Source organism: Muntiacus reevesi, chromosome 2 (genome assembly GCF_963930625.1).
Source record: "Muntiacus reevesi chromosome 2, mMunRee1.1, whole genome shotgun sequence".
Taxonomy (NCBI): Eukaryota; Metazoa; Chordata; class Mammalia; order Artiodactyla; family Cervidae; genus Muntiacus; species Muntiacus reevesi.
Genome location: NC_089250.1, coordinates 212,412,049 through 212,425,594, shown reverse-complemented (window position 1 = coordinate 212,425,594; position 13,546 = coordinate 212,412,049). Strand labels below are relative to the sequence as shown.

Sequence of the window (13,546 nt, the reverse complement as noted above, 5' to 3'; positions counted from 1 at the left end):
GCTGGGGGCCTAGGTTCCGTCCCTGGTCAGGGAACTTAGATCCCACATGCTGCAACTAAGACCCGGAGCAGCCAAATAAATAAAAATAAATATTAAAAAACAAAAACAAAGCCCACAGGGCCTCCAGGCTGGCAGGAGGAAGGCCTTTTGGGGGCCCCGTTTTTCTTCCCACCGATCTGCAGACTCATGCATGGAGGCACGAGGTGGAGATGCTGCACCCTGGTTCCCCAGTGCCCGCTCGTCTCCTGGGTCCCTCTCATTTCTCAGAGGGAAGGACCCCAAGACCCCCCTCTCTCCCTCCCTGCATGCCGCAGGTACTCAAATCCACAGAGGCGTGGTCTCACCACCTGCCGTCCGGGCACCAAGTGTTTATTATTTAGAGTCCAATTTCTGTCCGCACCGCGGAGAAGGAAGGGGAAATTGGGGGGGTGGGGTGGGGGGAGGAAACCCGGATCAGACCCCAGACCCCTCCCCCCACTGGAGCCCAGGGCGTCTGCCCTGTTGGGCCAAGGAAGACTTTGTGAGATCCCTGAGGGCCCCGGGAGGAGGGGGCTGGGAGCAGCAGGAGAGGGCTGGGGGCTCACTGTTTCCCCATCCGTCCGTCTGTCCATGCCCCAGGCCACCACCCTCAGTCTAGAGTCTACCCCTCCTTTGAAGGGTTGTAGCACCCCTCTCTGGGAGAGGAGGAACGAGTGCTCCCCCTGGCTCCCTGCTCGTGTGGGCACGCCCTGGAGTGCCCATCATCCTATGCCCGCGCCATCTGGCCCAGGTCCCAGCCACGGGGCACGCCGGGGCTCCGGAGCCCGCTCGGTCCTCCCACTGCACTGCTGTCCCCCCCACAGGCTCCTCCTCCATCCCCCCCTTCTCTCTTCCACCTCCTGACCCAGACCCCATTTGATCTCAGGGTCAGAGGCAGCTGGGGTCTGTAGGGCCCACCTCGGATCACACAGACGGCCTGGCTGGCGAAGCCCTGGCCCAGAAGAGCACGGGGCGACGGCTGGAGGGGAGAGCCTGGCCTGGAGAGGTGGGACCTAGGGTGAGCTCCCTGGCCCCACAGGCTGAGGCTCAGCCAGGGAAGGGGTTTGTGGAGGCCGTGGGGCCAGCCTCCAGCCCGCAGCCAGCTCAGAAGAAAGGGGTTCCCCAGCATGGAGGGTGGTGCACCAAGGGTTAGGCCGTCCCTCCTTTTGTCTAACTTAGCTCCAGCCTGCTGTCCCACTCCATGTCTGCCCAGTGCTGGAGAGGAACTGAGGGCCCTATGGACTGGCAGGGGAGGCTCCCAGGCCTGGCACTTTTAAGAGGGTGTCCCTGGCTCCACTGGACTGAGGTCCTCAGCCTGGTGAGCTGGCATCAAGCAGGAAAGGGTGATGATCCCTGTGTTCGAAACGGCTCTTTGTTCCCTGGACTAGGTGGGTGAGCAGGAGGTGGGGTGGGGACCCTCTAGAAGCAGCAGAATCCAGCTTCTCTTTGTCTTCAGGGCACCCACCACCCTCAAGGTCTTCCCCCGTCCCGGGACCTCTTTGTCGCAGTGGGGTGCAGGCCCCACCGCCTCCCACGGCTCCTGGGGCCCGAGCCCTAGCCTTGCCCTGTGCCAGGGGGCATGAAGCTGGGTTCGCTGGGCTCAGAAGCCCCCACTCTCTGAGCTGCTCCGGCTGTGGTAGCTGGGAGTGGGGGTCTGGGAGGGACTTCGCGTGCGGCTGCGGGTCCGACTGCGGCTGCTGTAGCTTCCGTGGCTGTGGCCGGGGCTGGGGCTGTGACTGGGGCTCCGGCTTGAGTAGTCGCTGCTCAGGCAGCTGGAGGAGGACGAGGGGCTGGGTCGGTAGTAGGGGATGGGACGCTTCCGGGCACTGCCGGGAGGGAAAAGCCAATTACAGGCCATTCGGGACCCTGAGCTCTGCCAGTCCCGGGCCCTCACTCCGGCCCTGAGCCCATCCCCAGCAGTGGCCAGGGCTTCTCTGCCGCAGTTTCCCCTGACCTTGGCCTTGGAATTCTCCCCGCCTCCACCCCTGCCCCGACAGGATTAGACAGGCAGTGATTCCTAGCCAAGTTCACGTTGATCGCTTTGTTTTTCCTGGAGGGAAATGGGACCAAGTCTCTGCTTGATCGAAGCAGGTGCTCAATAAGTATTTGTTGAATAAACGAAACTTTTAAATACAGTCAACTCACATCAGCCAAGCTAAGCACCTGCTTCTGTGCCTGAGAGGGTTTGTGAATACAGCTCAGCCCTGCATCTTTGTTCCACAAAGAATTGAGGATTTTGGTTTTCAGGTCACTCAGAGGGAACAGGAGGCCGCTGGCCACTGCTGCCCAGGCCCAAGGCCCTGGCCGAAGCCCACCAGCCCCCCACACCTTACTCCGCTACCTCCCCCTGGCCCGGAGTTAGTCTGAAGCCAGGAGACTGTGACCCAGAGGAAAGAAAATAGAGTTAAGGAGGCAACAGTGCCCCACTGCATGGGGTTAATTCTGAGAAAGAAAACAGGTATAAGTTAGTTGGCAGGGGAGGAGGAGGCAGCCTGGGAGCGGGCAAAAGAGGGTGCCAGGTGGAAGGCGAGGAGGTCTAGCTGTCTTAGGGCACCCTGCTTATGTGGGTATCTAGTGGAGGGGATAGCCCAAGCCTGGCGGGCTGGCCTCTAGCTCTGACAGGAGAACTGAAGCCCAGAGAGGCAGGCTTATCTCCTAAAGCAGCCCAGCAAGGTTGGAGCAGAGCCGGCCTCAGCATTTTGCCTGTGGCCCTTTACCCCATGTCAGGGACCTGGGGCTGCACAGAGATTTCCACAAATGCAGACCATCCTCTCACCTGGAGACCCAGGCCCAGAGCCCCCAGTCCTGACAGACTCTGTGGGAGGGACTGGCTCCTCTCCCAACCGCCAGGAGACCAGACTGCTGTTGCCCCTCCTCCAAATTCCCCCCCAGGATTGGGGGGCGGGGGGGGGGGGGTGCTGGGAAATGAGCAGAAAGAGTTAGTGAGAAAAGGAGAGGCAGACAGACAGCTGAACAGAGCCAGTCAGCTCACATGGGTATCTCCCCTGCGGCCTGTGGAGAGGGGGTCCACCCGGCCCCCAGGCTGGCCACAGGCCACTCAGCAGGCTGGACCTTGAGATGAAGGAGAAAAGGAGAGACATCATTGCCAGGAGGTGAATGAGGGGCGGGAAGGAGGAGGGAGGGGCTCCGACAGGGATGGCTGGAATCTTCCAGAGCCGAACTCCTTGCCTGCTGCTGTCCCCAGACCGAGTACCGGCCCCTCCCCTCCCACCTCCTGGGCCTGCCCCTGTCTTCGGGTCCCACCCGCACCCCCATTCCCTTCCCCACCCCCCACCTCCTCTCCTCTGGCGCCCACACCCCCGCACCAGGTTCAGTGGGTGGGGGACCCCCGCGGTCCCCCGCGGCCCGGCCCCTGCCTACCTGGTGATGCGCCGCGGCTCCATGAAGCTGGGCGAGTCCCGGCGCCGCTTGCGGATGGGCGAGTAGCTGCGGGAGCGGCGCCGGGCGCGGGCGGCCTCGGCCTCGGCGTGCCTCGCGCGGCTCTCCGCGTCCTTGTCCCTGCGGGGCCCGGCCCGGGGTGAGCGACGCGGCCCGGCCGCCCTCGGCCGGTCCCGCCGCCGCCGCCGCCGCCACCCCTGGGCCCGCACTTACCGACCCACGGTTTTCTTGGGCGACGGCGAGCGGCTGGGGCTGCGGGCCCTCTTCTCCGCTGAGCGCGAACGGGATTTGGAGGCCGAGCGGCTGGAGCTCCAGGAGCGCGGGTGCGGGCCCGGGCTGCGCGACGAGCTCCTCCCCTCGGGCCCACCGTGCCTGCCCGGGGACGGCGAGGTGCTGGCGGGCCGGGCGCGCGGGGCCCGCTCCTTGGCCCTGGAGGAGGGGGCACGGCGACAGGAGGGGGGACGCTCAGCTGGCAAAGAGTGGGCCCCGAGCAGGGGAGGGGGGCCCCGGGTGACAGAAAAGGGAGTGAGGGGGCCCCCTCGAGGGGAAAGGTCTTGGGAGGGGAAGGGGTTCTATGGGGTTGGCGATGGGACGGTGGCGGTGTTGGGGGAGGGGCAGGCAGTGGGTTCCAGGAGGAGGGAGGGGGGCTCTGCTGGGGGGAGAGGAAATCAGTAAGGAAGAGGCCTTTTCCGTGCCGTCAAGGGAGAGTGATCTTGGGGAGTGCAGTGCTCCGTCGGAGGAGGGCGATCCGCGGGGCGGGAGGAACTCGGTGCGTGGAGAATGACGGGGGCGAGGGCCTGGTGGGGAGAAGGGGCTGGCGGGAGTGTTCAGTGCGGGGAGGGGAAAGGGCTCCGTGGGGGGAGAGTGTTCCTTCGGGGAGGGTAGTGCTCCCTCGGAGGAGGACAAGTGAGGGGAAGGGGCCCGGTGGGGAGTGGGGGCTGGGGGAGCAGGGCTCAGGCTCAGTGCGGGGAGGGGAGCCCCAGACGGGTCCCAGGGGCCGAGCCCGCTCACCGTTTCCCGTGTCCGCCGTGGCCTCGCTCGGAGCCGGGCTCGGGCCCGGGGCCGGGGGCGCCGCCGCCCGAGTCGCTGCTGGAGCGGGCCCTGCTGAGCGAGCGAGACGAACCCCGGAGCGGCGCGGGCCGGGCGCGCCGGCGGCCCCTGCGGCGGGGCGCGGACGCCGAGGACCGTGATCGCCGCCTCCGCCGCCGCCGCCGCCGCCGCCTGGCCGCCCCGCCCGCCGCGCGGCCTCCTCTGCCCCGCGACGACGGCGCCGAGCGCGGGCTCGGGCTCTCCTTCCCCCGCGCGGGCGGCGTGGCTGCGCCGGCCTCCGCCTGGTCGCGGGCCCTGGGTGAGGGCGAGCTGGGCTTCTGACGGGGAGAGAGGCAGAAAGGGCACGGAGCGGGGTGGAGAGGGGACGGGGCGGGGGCGACAGGGGCGGGCAGAGATGGGGCAGAGACGGAGAATCGGGGGCGGGGGGGGGGGCGGGCAGACAGAGCCGAGCAGAGAGGAAAGAGACGGGGGAGAGGTTAGCGCAGCAGAGAGGAAGGAGAAGACAGACGGAGAGAGAGGACAGATCCAGAGGAGGAACGAGAGAGGGCGAAGGGGGAGAGAGCGGGCGGGTGGGGCGGGGGGAGAGAAGGAGAGGGAGCTTTCACCGGGCCCGGGCCGGGGGCCTGCCAGTCCCGGAGCATCGCACACACGGTTCCCCGCGCCTGCCCTGCCTCTGCCTCTCCTGAGTGTCCACCTTCTGGCCTCAACAGTGCAGCTCATGCAAGGTTCTCGGCATGCAAAACACAAGAGGGACGGAGCGGTGGGGACGGGGGGGGGGGGGGGGGGGGGGGCTGACAGGGAGGGGCATCCAGGACGGGCACGGGGGGGGGCTGGCATCGCCCCCCACCCTCGACGGGATGGAGGATCCCGGCAGAGAGAAGAGAGAGGGCCGGCACCGGGGAGGCCGGGCCAGGGCCAGCCCACCAGGCCAGGCCGCCCAGCGCGTGGGGGTGGGTCGGTGGGTGGGGTGGAGGGGGGGCACACGGCACACAGATGGGGTGGGGGCGGGGCGGGACAACTGAACTCAAAACTGAACCGAAGAAAGGGAGGAAAAACAGAAATTAAAAAAAAAAAAAAAAATCCACAAATGTCATTAGATACCAAAAATCAAAAACAATGTCTGAACTCCTGGGGAACTGACATTTTTCTGTTAACATTTTTTTTTCTTTGTTTTCCGACCCTGCAGAGATCTGTGGAGCTGTCAGTAGCACCCGACTGTCTTTCTGTTTCTCTCTTTTCTTTTCCTTTTTCTTTTTTTTTTTAAAGTTCTGATTTTTTTAAGTCCCTCTTGGTTAACGTCCACTTACCAATAAAGTGGCACTTCCTCCTTTAGTAGGTAAGATGTGTAAGAGAAGGGAAAAGTGTGGTAGCGTAAGTTCATCATTAGATTCACAAAAATGCAAGAGAGATAGAGAGAGAGAGAGAAAAACGCAACCACCCCATTCTAGGCCAAGAGGAGGCCACGCCGCCTCTGGAGGAAGGATCGGCAGCGCCCGGCTCCTTGGGCCTGTGCCCAGGGTCACCTCTGGAGCGACCACTGGATAGAGATGTGGAATGTTTTTCCGAAAGTGGACTCAGGACACAAGGATCGGGCTACAGAAAACCGGAAGGGGCGCTTGGTACCGTCAGAAGGGCCCTGGCTGGGAACCAGGGCTCTGAGAGCCTGCCACTACCGAACTCACTGAGTGACCCTGGCCAAGTCGCTTGCCCATAATGGGCCTCAGTTTCCCATCCACAAAATGACAGGGCCAGACTTTGCTTCTGGCTGTCCCTTCCAGAGCAAATGTTCCAGGATTCCCTGACTCCCCTTGCCGTCCCCCTCCCTCCACAGAACTGACCCTTCCTCCTGTCCTTGGGCTTCCGGCCAGTAACAGTTGATTGAACTTGTCTGTGAGTCTGTCTGTCCCTCATTCCTCCCCATCCCTCAGTCACCAGCACCAACTTGACTTTGAGCACCTTCATGGCCAATTTGGTGTACGAGTCAGCTTTGTAACCTCAGTTTTTTTTTTGCTGTACCACACTGCGTATCTTAATTCCGCAACAAAGGATCGAACCCATACCTCCTGCATTGGAAGTGCAGGATCTTAACTACTTAACCAGGGAAGTCCCCTGTAACCTCAGTTTTTATCACAGAACTTGGCATCTAATAGGGCCTTGATACAATTTACTGAGGAAGGAAGACATGTCCTTTCACAGGCCAGGGCCCAACCAGGGAGTCCTGGGAAGGGGCAGGGTCTGGTCCAAGCTCTTTTGGCAGCCTCTTAGGAGGAGAAAGCAAAATCAGCCACCACGTCTCAGGGCACCTTGCTGCCAGGGACTGGAAGGAGTGTGGCTTCCTTGGCATGGCCCTGGGTACTTCCGGATGGGGGGGTGTGGAGGGTTGGGGGTGTCAAGACTTCTCTGTGCAAGCATGAACCCATTGACCAAGAGGTCAGCCCCCCTCGGGGCAGGGCGTAGCTAGTTCATGATTGGTGGCTGCAGCAGTCAGCGAACACCGGCCATAGCAGGGAGAGCAGCTGTTCAAAGCCCAATGGGCCATGAAGCCCTGGGAGAGCCTCTGTTTAGAGCAGAGGCAGGCATAGGCAGGCAGAGTGGATATCACTGGGGATTGGGGTGCCCCTTGAGCACCCTGACCTTCCTGACCACCAGCTCACCTCTGCTGGGAGAGATGGAGACTGGAGTGTTCGGCCATGGCCCCTCGGAAATGGCAGTCCATTCTCAATAGACATCACCAGTAGTCCATTCTCAGTAGACATCATCACCCTCGTCTCTTCTAACATAGACCCCCTCCACCCCAGTGCCCAAGCTTCCAGAACTAGGTTCTATTATCCAGCATCCTTTTCCTTCCAGAGGAGGCAAATAAGAAGGAAGTCTACAGGACTCTAACCACTTAGGTCCAGGCCCCTGGACCAGACCCCGGTGTGGATCTGGATGCCTTCCGCCTAGCATGTCTTGAAGTCCAAGCTCTTTCCCACTTCCCTCTCACTTCCATCAATGCAAATGGTTGCCAGAGCCCAAGATGATATTAACTGGCAAGGTGGAACACCTTGGGACTAGCTCTGATTTGAGTTTGCTACAGAACCTTAAGAAAGTGATCAATTCTGAGAACCTCAGTTTCTCTGTTGGTATGGTGGGGGGTAAGTGGATCTTTGCTTGGTAAGCCCGTACAGGGGTTGAGAGGCTCTCTTCAGAGGTCAACTGACTCATGGTCCCTTTACAGATGGATAGGGTCAGAGCAGGGCAGGAAGGCCTGGGGCCCCATGAGGTAGGCCCCACATGCCCAGATGGAGGAGGACAGGAGGAAGGCTGTGCTGGACAGGGTGGATAGCACCTCCCTGGGGAGACTTCCAGAGCCCATCTCACCCTGATCCACCCATGCCTCCAGAAGCCCAGGAGAAAGAATCACCCTGATCGTGCCAGAGGGTGAGCCTCATGTCCAGCTGGGCTCTCATTCTTCTCAGGAATCTAGGGACATCCAAGTCCAGACACCATGGAACTTCATAGCTAGACAGGACTGGTGGCCAAGGACCTCCAAACATCTCCAGAAGCCTGCTCTTAGGGACTCCTGTCCCTTGCCTCTTTCCCCTTCTTTCCCACAGCCTGGCTAATTCCTATCAGTCCTCTACCCTAGCTCAAGGCCGCCACCTCCAGGAAGCCTCTCTTGATCCCCACCCTGAGTTGGGTGCTCTCCTCTATGATCCCACAGATCCTTGTTCTTTCCCTCGGTGTGGACTGAGCCAGGCTGTGCCATGGGGGTATCATGACCAGCAGGAACTAGCTCCTCATCCATGGTTCATCTCTTCCCTCCCATCGTTCTGAGTGATCTTTGTTAGTCCTCCAGCCTGGCAGGTGCGGGTTGTGAACCCAGGTCTGCCTGCCTCTCCCTGGCACGGACACCCAGAAGGGGCCCGGCATGGAGGAGGACCAGCCTAGTGTGTGCATGCACGAATAAAGGGCCTCACCAGCCTCTGAGCCTTGCTCTCAGGAGACTTTCTGCTCCTTGGTACCACTTGCTACCTGGCATCCTTTGCTTATTATGTAAGACATTTTTTTGGGAAAAGACAAGAATAGCAAGGGAGGGGGTGCTCACCTGATCCTGGTATCCTTTAGGACAAGAACAAGTGAGGATCGGGAACCATTACCCCCTTTAACTCAGCATCTGAAAATCCCATTTCAGGAGCCCTGGTCACATCGGATACTCCTTGAAGGTGAGGCCTCCACTCTCCCATGAGGTTGGGACAGAGTCTCCTCCAGCAGACCAACAGTGCTTTATCCCTCCCTGAACAATTTCCTTCTCTGCCCTCCAGAACCACCCAGGAATGAGGGATGCTCTGGTTGGTGACCTCCCCAGGACCTACCTCTGGGGCCAACATGGGAGCAGAAAGGAGAGGATGAACAGGCAGCCTTTCTCCTGTCAAAAACTCAGGATGGAGCCCCACTGAGGCCTCCCAAGAGCTGTGATATCAAACTTCTGCAGCGGCTCCCAGGTGGGACAGGAAACAAGTGTCAAGGGCAGGTATGGGGAGGTGAGGTTCCTGAGGACCGACTCCTAATGTATATCCTCCGTGTGCCTGGATGAGCACTGAGCTGGGAGTCCCAGGTCCCAGGATCGAGGCCTAGTTCTGCCTCAGCATCTCGGGGGGACCCTGGCCCCTGCTGACTGTCCCTTCTGGATCATTTGCACTGGGGCACCACGTTTAGCTCAAATTTGGAAGAATGGAAGGATGCTGGGGGATTGAGGAAGCCCCAGTCTGGTTGGGTTATGGTCCAGGCAGCGGGCAGGTGAGCTGAGCGGTCATTCCCTCTATCTCTCAGATTGCCCCGCAGAGACTGCTAATACTTCCGGTACCTGTTTCTGGCCAGCTCATGTTGCCCCTGCAGTTCAACTACCATTTAACACCTGAAAGATACAGCAGTGAGGCAGTTCATCCCTGATGCCAGTTGCCACCCCAGAGTCTGTGGCTCCCTACTAAAGTTCCACCTGCCGCCAGGGCAGGACCCAAGGAGTCCAGCAGGCCCTGGAGGGTGGGACAGAGCTGTTTCCTCAGACCTGACCTCAGCCAAAACTTCTTCCAGGATCTGGAGGCCAACAGGCTCAGCACAGACCCCCTCCAACATTGCTTATTGCCCAGGGTGGCTCCAGGGATGGGCCAGGGTGAAGGGTCAGGGGCTTAACAGCTACTCCAGACAACAGAAATTAAACTGGCTTGACTGCAGCATACAATTCAGGAAGGGAACACAGACTCGGAATGCTAAACCACACAGAAATGCATTTGGACAACAAAATGAGAGAGAGGGCCATGGGGGACGGGCCGGGGGCGGGATGGAGAGGAAGAAGAAGGGGAAGGTGGGAAAGGAGGGTAGAATGAACCAGAAAAGCTGTCAGGGGTCGGGGGGTTGGGAGGGTGGAAAGTCAAGAAAACTAAACGACAAACCAGGAAACACAGCTTTGCAGCTCATTTGGAGAAAATGCAAGTTACAAATGAGTAGTCACTAAAAGAAAGAAAGAAAATGGGAGGGGGGAGAAAAACCAACCAGAGCGAGATTGAGAGATTGAGAGAGAAAGAAAACCACATTCAAACCAAGCAGAGTGGCGGGGCTTATCTGGAGATGGGAGCGGCGCACAGCGGAGCCGGAATACCTACCTTCTCAGTGGTCAGGGACGGGAATGCAATAATAAAAGAGAAAAGAAGGTCTCCGCATTGGGAATGCAGAATCGGGGAAGACAGAGACGCTAAGCTGTGCTCCCCCTCTGAATCGGCACAGGGCAGCCTTGCGGGCTTTCAGTCTAGTCCCAGGGATGGGAGTGAGATCCTGCCCAGCCATTTCTGTTTGCTTTTTTTTTTTTTTAAACCCACACGCTCCAAGAGTCAACCTTTCCTTAACTCTTTAAACAACAGAAAACCTCCAGAGGGCATGCAGGAAGCAGCTGATGGGAACAGAACCAGAGCACGGGTGAAGGAGGGGTTGGCAGCGTATGGGGAGAGAGGCCCAAGTCAGGCGGGAAAGGTGGTGAGGAAGAGACAGGGAGACACACACACAGAGACAGACAGACCGAGAGACAGACAGACATAGAGAGACAGAAACAAAAGCAACACAGACAGAGGGGGGAAGACAGAGGGGAAGGTGGACCCAGACAGAAGAAAAAAGCTGTTTAAACAAGGCCAATCAGAGTGGACTGATGGGGTGAAAGGGATCATGCATTTAAAAGGGAAGGCAACCACCAACTCAATTTGGAGGATGGGCTCAGCCTCAACTCTTTACCCCTGGCTTCAGTATCATTTTAGCAAAATTCATCCCTCCTGTCTTCTAGCTTCATCCTGGCAGAAATGCCAAGATGTCCCTTCCTAGCCTGACTGCCCCTCTCCAGCTGTGGTCACTGCTCTTTCCTGGGGGGGCGGGGTAGGGTGGGAGGGGGAGGCTGAGATGAGGCAGATTGGGGAGATCCACGGGCACCTTTTCTTGGGGTCACTCTAGGCCACCCATTAGATGATGAGACTTGAGCCCGAGACAGAGGCCAGAGAGAGCCTGGGGGCCTTGCTCCTGATGTCCTCTGCCATCCTCATCAAACAGCGAGGCTTCCTTCAACACTTTGGATGTTAGGGGCAGGTGCTGCCAAGGCAGGTGGCCCTACCGCCTAAGGCTGCAAAGCCTGCAGCCTGTGTGTTGGGGAGGGCAGAGCTAGCAGGTATGTTCTTGGGGGTGGAGGGAGGCAGGTGAGATGAGATGAAAGGACTTGTCCCATGAGGTCATCTTACTCGTCTGCTTTGAGTCCCTCCCTTCCCTTTCTGAGCCTCACTGTTTATTTCCCCACATGTATGGGAACTGTGGGGGTGTGGGGCTCTGTGGGTCTCTGAGGCAGCAATTGTGTAGAACTGGGCCATATAGTGTTGGGCCCACCCACAGCCTGGTCTTGGTGTGGGCGGGCTCCCGTACTGGGGAGCTGAGAGAGCTGGGAGCCAGCCTTGACACCTGGTGGGATCCCCAGGGAGGGAAGCAGGAGCTGAGACACCCAGCAGCCACCTCCCACATCCTCCTCCCCTTGCTCAGGGCTCCTGGAGTGGGTTTTCTATTGACAACCCTCCCACATCTTGGCTGTGCCTGGGAGTCTTGAGGTTAGAAGGCTGCGGCCTCCTCTTGGATCAACCTCTAAAAAGCGGTGTGACCTTGAGTTGGTCACTTGACCTCTCTGAGTCGCAGAGAACAATAAACAGCAGAGCCCAGAAATCCCTCTGGGGCTCAGTTCTGCCCTGGAATGGGACAACTAAGAGATGTGTCGGGAGCTAGCACTCAGTCTAGCCCAGGATGGACCTTTTTTTTTGCCTGAGAGTATCTGACTTTGCAACCCTCACCTGAATTAAACTCTTATCATGTGTCTTCAGCTCCCTGCTCCAGGGCCTCCTAAGGATCTGAGACCTGGAAAGAAGTTCCATCTTATCCAAGATGGAACTGAGAAAGTTCAGGGCCCTGGGAAGCAATGGATGACCTCTTGCCTTCCCTGTGTCTCTCAGCTTCTCTCCAAGGTTCCTTATAGACTGAGACATGGACACACCATCTTTTGTTAATTTAAAAACTGAAGCAGTCCCAGCTTATGCCCTGAGGTGGAGGGGAGGGCTGGCTGGTGCCCAAGATTTGGCAGGAGCTGTTGGTACAGGAGTCTTTTTTTTTAAAGTGTTATCTTCCCTTTTAAATCCTGATTACAAAGGAAAAAAATATAGATATGTATATGACTAATGTTCACTTGAGATTCAAAAACCATCTCTGCTTTAGAAGGAGCAATCCCCACAGTAACACACACAAAAGCAAAATTCTAGAACAACATAGAAGATAGAGGAAAAAAAAAAACCCCGAGAGATGCTTTGCATTTCTGTACGTTACAAAATGAAAAAAAGAAAGGAAATACAAAGAAAAACAAAATAACAGGAAAAATTACATAAACTTCCCCACCCTCTTCCCTTGCCGGCTAAACAAGAAATGGAATCACAGTATTACCACGTTTCAAATGGGAGGCTAAAAAAAAAACAAAAAAAAAAAACATAGACGGGGTTAAAAAACGGTGAGCTTTTTCTTTTCCCATTTGTTTCTCTCTCTCTTTTTCTTTTTTTTTTCTTTAAAGGTAGCATCCAAGAATACCACCCCACCCTCTGGTAATTTTTCCCAAAGACATTTTTGGTTACTGGCCAAAGTCTGTGACCCCAGAGCCCACCTCACCTCCCTGGAATGAGAACTCATGTCATTTCACTCCTCCGAAAGGATGTGCAGGCAAGAGGGGATGAGGTTCGGGTTAGAGACCTGGGATGTTCCGAAGTCCCAGACCTCCTAGGGCGCAAGGGGTAGAGAGGATCTGGGGGGCATGCTTGGCGGGAAGAGTAACAAAGTGCTGTCATCTAGAAAACTCCCAGGGCAGTGCCAACTCTCATGTTTGGTAGGGAGACAGGACTGGGGTGCTGCAGAGGCTTCCTCCCGGCTAGGCGGCCTTCCCTGATTGCCCTCTCCTGGGGTTTTACTTGGTTGGCCATTTTGTCTGCACAGGCCCTGGGCGCTTGCAGGGTGCTGTTCCGGCCTCCAGGGCCGGGGGCAGGGGTAGGGGGGTGGGGGAGGCGGAAGGCCCTGATGGAGAGAACCTGCACTTCTGTGCCTGTCAGAAGATACGAAGTTTCCAGGAGAAGGTGTCTGGGGCGCTGTGCTATTCCAGCTCTGTGCCCATAGGGTCGGGGATGGGGACAAGCTATGGGTTTTGCCCAAGTTGGACGTCTCCTCCGTGGCCTGCAGCACCAGTCCCTGTCCTGGCCGCCCTCAGCTACCTCTGTGAGCCCTCTCCCACCCCCAGACAGACCCAGGGACGCGGGAGCGATCCTCCCCACGTAGCCCAACGAGGCCCCTCGAGGCCCCTCGGAGCCCAGCAGCCTGGCACCGTGTCCAGGTGGGGCGGTTTCAAGACAGGGGATGTCCTTAAATAAAAATGATCTTGAGACTCAGAGCCTTTCGTCAGCTGCCCTTGGCTTTCCTCGCTGAGGCCATAGGAGTAAGGGTGTTTGAGAAAAGAAAAGGAGTGAAAGGAAACAGCCAAAAATCAAAA

The 13,546-nt window shown here is 58.3% G+C and overlaps 1 protein-coding gene across 1 annotated transcript in view; it reads right to left on the bottom strand.

Annotated features, from left to right (window-relative positions):
• Positions 1-348: 348 nt before the first annotated feature.
• SRRM3 (serine/arginine repetitive matrix 3) overlaps positions 349-13,546 on the bottom strand; it is a 33,920-nt gene continuing 20,722 nt past the window's right edge. The window contains 6 exon segments of the mRNA XM_065919308.1: positions 349-1,844; positions 3,011-3,043; positions 3,045-3,090; positions 3,400-3,537; positions 3,631-3,846; positions 4,429-4,784. Of these exon segments, the coding sequence (XP_065775380.1) occupies positions 1,329-1,844; positions 3,011-3,043; positions 3,045-3,090; positions 3,400-3,537; positions 3,631-3,846; positions 4,429-4,784 (1,305 nt within the window). The 3' untranslated portion in view covers positions 349-1,328.